This window comes from Notothenia rossii (genome assembly GCF_949606895.1).
Source record: "Notothenia rossii genome assembly, chromosome: 7".
NCBI classification, from domain to species: Eukaryota; Metazoa; Chordata; class Actinopteri; order Perciformes; family Nototheniidae; genus Notothenia; species Notothenia rossii.
In genome coordinates, this window is record NC_136905.1 from 77,196,519 (window position 1) to 77,200,194 (window position 3,676).

The following is a 3,676-nucleotide window of genomic DNA, read 5'->3' on the forward strand; positions in this document are numbered from 1 at the left end:
TGGGTGATGACTGCAGTGCACTGCCTGCCAACAGGGTGAGGAGATCCTCTTATGTAGTTTGCAATGAGGAAAGCATTACGTTCAGATAAACAAGTATACAGTCCATTTGGTCCCAGTGGACAGAATACATTTAAGATATTAAGTATTTATTTAAATATTTACTTCTTTAAATTCCTACCCAGTTTGTAAGGGAACGTATCTCGGATTTAGTTTGTGAGTCTTATTATATTTAGGTAAATAATTGGGTTTGTTACCTAATTTGTATTTTAGGAACATATGCATTTTAGCTCTTTTGTACTTATAATATGTCTTCATAATGCAATTAATAATCAGAATGAGAAGAAGAAGGAGAAGGAGAGGGAGAAGAAGAAGAAGAAGAAGAAGAAGAAGAAGAAGAAGAAGAAGAAGAAGAAGAAGAAGAAGAAGAAGAAGAAGAAGAAGAAGAAGAAGAAGAAGAAGAAGAACAACAACAACAACAACAACAACAACAACAACAACGATAACAACAACAACAACAACAACAACAAGACCTTATCAATCTATTTGGGGGAGATTCTGTTTTTGCTCATTTGTTACGCTGTTCCAGTTGAAATGTTTTGGAGATAATTTAATTATTAATAATTATTGTTCTTTTTTCACAGGCCAAATGGAAGGCAGGTAGTGCTGGGTGTCCATTCTCTGAGTGAACCTGAAGAGACGAAGCAGACATTTGATATCATGGAACTTTACAATCACCCAGACTTCAAGGCGTCAAATTATGATAATGACATTGCTTTAATCAAGGTATCAGCGGTACTGAAATGTAAACTGCTATGATGTTCTGTTTGTAGAACAAGCCAACAACAGGACTATGGATATTAAGCTTATTCTATTTTTTAACAATTTTCTTGATTTTTTTCAGTTGGATCGTCCATTCAACATCTCTGAGGCTGTTAAAGCAGTGCCATTCCTGCAAACAGGTGGCACAAACCCCGGCAGAGATGAAGAGGTGGACTCGGCTGGATGGGGGTCCCAGGATGATCTGGGGTCCAGGCCAGACAAGCTGAAGGAGGTGGTCATAGAGATGGTCAGCTCAGTCCGGTGCAGACGCAGCGACTACTTTGGCAGGAAGTTCACCAACAACATGATGTGTGCTCATAAAATTTGCCCAGACCCCTGTGACCAACCTGACAAGAAGGAAGACACGTGTGATGTAAGGTTTAGTTATTCTCTTTACTGAATTTTTATGATTCTTCACATACGGGAGAGACAGCATCAAGTTTGGAAGGCTATGAGTAAAGTTATGCATTGGGGAATGGAGTACTCAGATATTTTACTTTACTTGTAAAAGAGGCTATACTACAATGAAGAAGAACTCTGTTACATGTACAATTCCTGCATTCTAAATGCACTTAAGTAAAAGTGAAGAAAAAAAGTACTCAAAATGCATGATGGTCAATTCCACACTAATATCTATGTTATATTGAATTGGAAGTATTGATGCATGAATATGTTTATAACTTTTTATTTTATATACACTGCGGGAAAGCTTGTGAATCAAAACAATCGATTAATAATATGTTATCTCATAATCTGTATAGAATATATGATGAATATATTTTGATTATATTTTGTATTATTCATCAGAATCTAACTAAAGCTGTCAAATACAATTTTTTTAGTATTGCATTATAGAAAGACATTTAAATACCCAAGTAAAGTAAAAGTATCACATGTATTGTTATGTCTTTATTAAAAGTTCACAGATGGGATTTTCCCCATTTTCTACAGTATGATGGCATCTTTAGGTTGTTTGGCCTAAAGGACATGTTCTTTACCGATGCTAATATTGTTATCCAGCTTTTAAATTGAAAACTTGCAGTGAAAGTGTGTTTCTGTTGTCTCTCAGGGTGATTCTGGAGGTCCTCTGCTCTACAACGGCGTCGCAGTGGGCATCACTTCCAACGGAGGAAAGAAGTGTGGCCAGATTAAAAAGCCTGGAATTTACACCATCATCTCCCTCTACACTGAGTGGATCACCAGCACCATGGGCCTGCAGCCCACTGAAGCAGTTGAAAGTTAAAAAAAATCCTGCTTTCACTGACGCTCTAGAGATTGATCTGCAATACTGCAAACACACATTTAAAAATAGATTATCCATCACGTTATAAAGGAAACAATAAAGTACAGTTTATCACATTCATATGTCTGTCTTGATTTCTTACTTACCGTGTAGAATAAGTGTTTTGGATTAACAGGCTTTATTGTATACTTTATTAAGTCCTTAAATTGAGTATAAATGAAAGCTGCACAATAAAGAAAACTGAACACATTTTTAAGGGCAATCTTGTTTATCCATGTTTAATCAGATTGTTGGCACATGAGTCCATCTGAAGGATGATGTTAAGGATGTAACTGTTAGGCAATCAATATATCAAATAGCAAATCTTCTAAATGTGTCAGATAAGTCAAGGGAAAATCCTAAAGTGAATAAAGCCGGCAGCTGTACTTCTTCTTTTACTCCTCTTTATGCTCAATAAGATAGCACATGATAAATTCCTGAATTTGTACATTTGAGGATAAACTCAGTTCCCTCACTCACAAGAATGTTTTCACTCAAAAACCAGTACTCTCTACAAGCACACATCTCTTTGTCATGCACCAAAAAACCAAAAACCAGACGCTTATATTTATATTTAGACCTTTACTTGATCATGTCCTGGAGATGAACAGAAACCATAACCACTGCAGGAATAATTTACCTTGAATCTTAAATCAAATCAAATCAAGTTTTATTTATATAGCACATTTATAAACGATTTTTGCAAAAAATGCAGTACGTGAGTCCCTATGATATTGTAGAGATGTATCTTCCTAAAATGTAGTACATTGCATTACAACAGCGTTTCCAAAGTGAATGGCCTATTTAAAGTGAACATTATGAACTGAACCATTATGGGGTTCAGTAAAACTCCTAATCATTTGGCCTGGTTCGGTTTCCTTTACCCACCTGACTCCATTGGTTTGCTGCTCTGGGCACAAAAAGCAGGCATCCTGTGATTGTTTATTTCCCACATGGTGTCACCACAATTGTCTTTATTAGTGCTGAATCTGCCTTGCTGTAGAGATATAAACTAAAGTCATTAGAGCCAAGACATGCAGGTCAAATGTGAGACAACCTCCCTTTGAACATGCTGTTTAGAATACAAGACACAAAAAGGACAATCTGTTAAAACGTTTAATGATTAGTTTTGCTGAAGATAAAGTCACAAAATGACAGCGTGTAAAACAATAACAAACAAGAAACAAACATGAAATGATCATTGATTGCACATGCATGTATATAAATATTCGCAGAGACAAAGCTGTAGAAGGAGTTCCCCCTACATACTCAACAGCTGGGATTACTGAGGGATTGCACCATCTCCCTGTGCTGCTGCGCACTGCTCCTCCAGCTGTCAAAACGAAAGGGCCCGGACAAGGCAGTACTACAGTGTAAAACGGGGGGGATATGTTTGTCAAATTCGTAACATTTATTTTTGTTAACTGCTTTATCAGGCCAAAACCTAAATAAGGTGCTTTATTAAAGAGAAATGTTTTAATTAATAATAATAAGGGTTACATATTATAACTATTACCCCCAAAGATTTAAAATATATTCTGAAAGCCCCTACGCATTACATGGTCTGCACCGTTG

The 3,676-nt window shown here is 36.4% G+C and overlaps 1 protein-coding gene across 2 annotated transcripts in view; it reads left to right on the forward strand.

Annotated features, from left to right (window-relative positions):
• The window catches only part of cfd (complement factor D (adipsin)), a 217,072-nt gene extending 214,894 nt beyond the window's left edge, over positions 1 to 2,178 (forward strand). The window contains exons 2-5 of one of the 2 annotated variants that reach the window (XM_079692293.1): positions 1 to 35; positions 642 to 783; positions 902 to 1,192; positions 1,889 to 2,178. In XM_079692293.1, coding sequence (XP_079548419.1) covers positions 7 to 35; positions 642 to 783; positions 902 to 1,192; positions 1,889 to 2,062 — 636 coding nt within the window. In that variant the 5' untranslated portion in view covers positions 1 to 6 and the 3' untranslated portion in view covers positions 2,063 to 2,178. Of the gene's footprint in view, positions 36 to 338; positions 547 to 640; positions 784 to 901; positions 1,193 to 1,888 lie in introns of those variants that run through there. The other variant, XM_079692294.1, reaches the window with a different exon arrangement.
• The last annotated feature ends 1,498 nt before the right edge of the window (positions 2,179 to 3,676 follow it).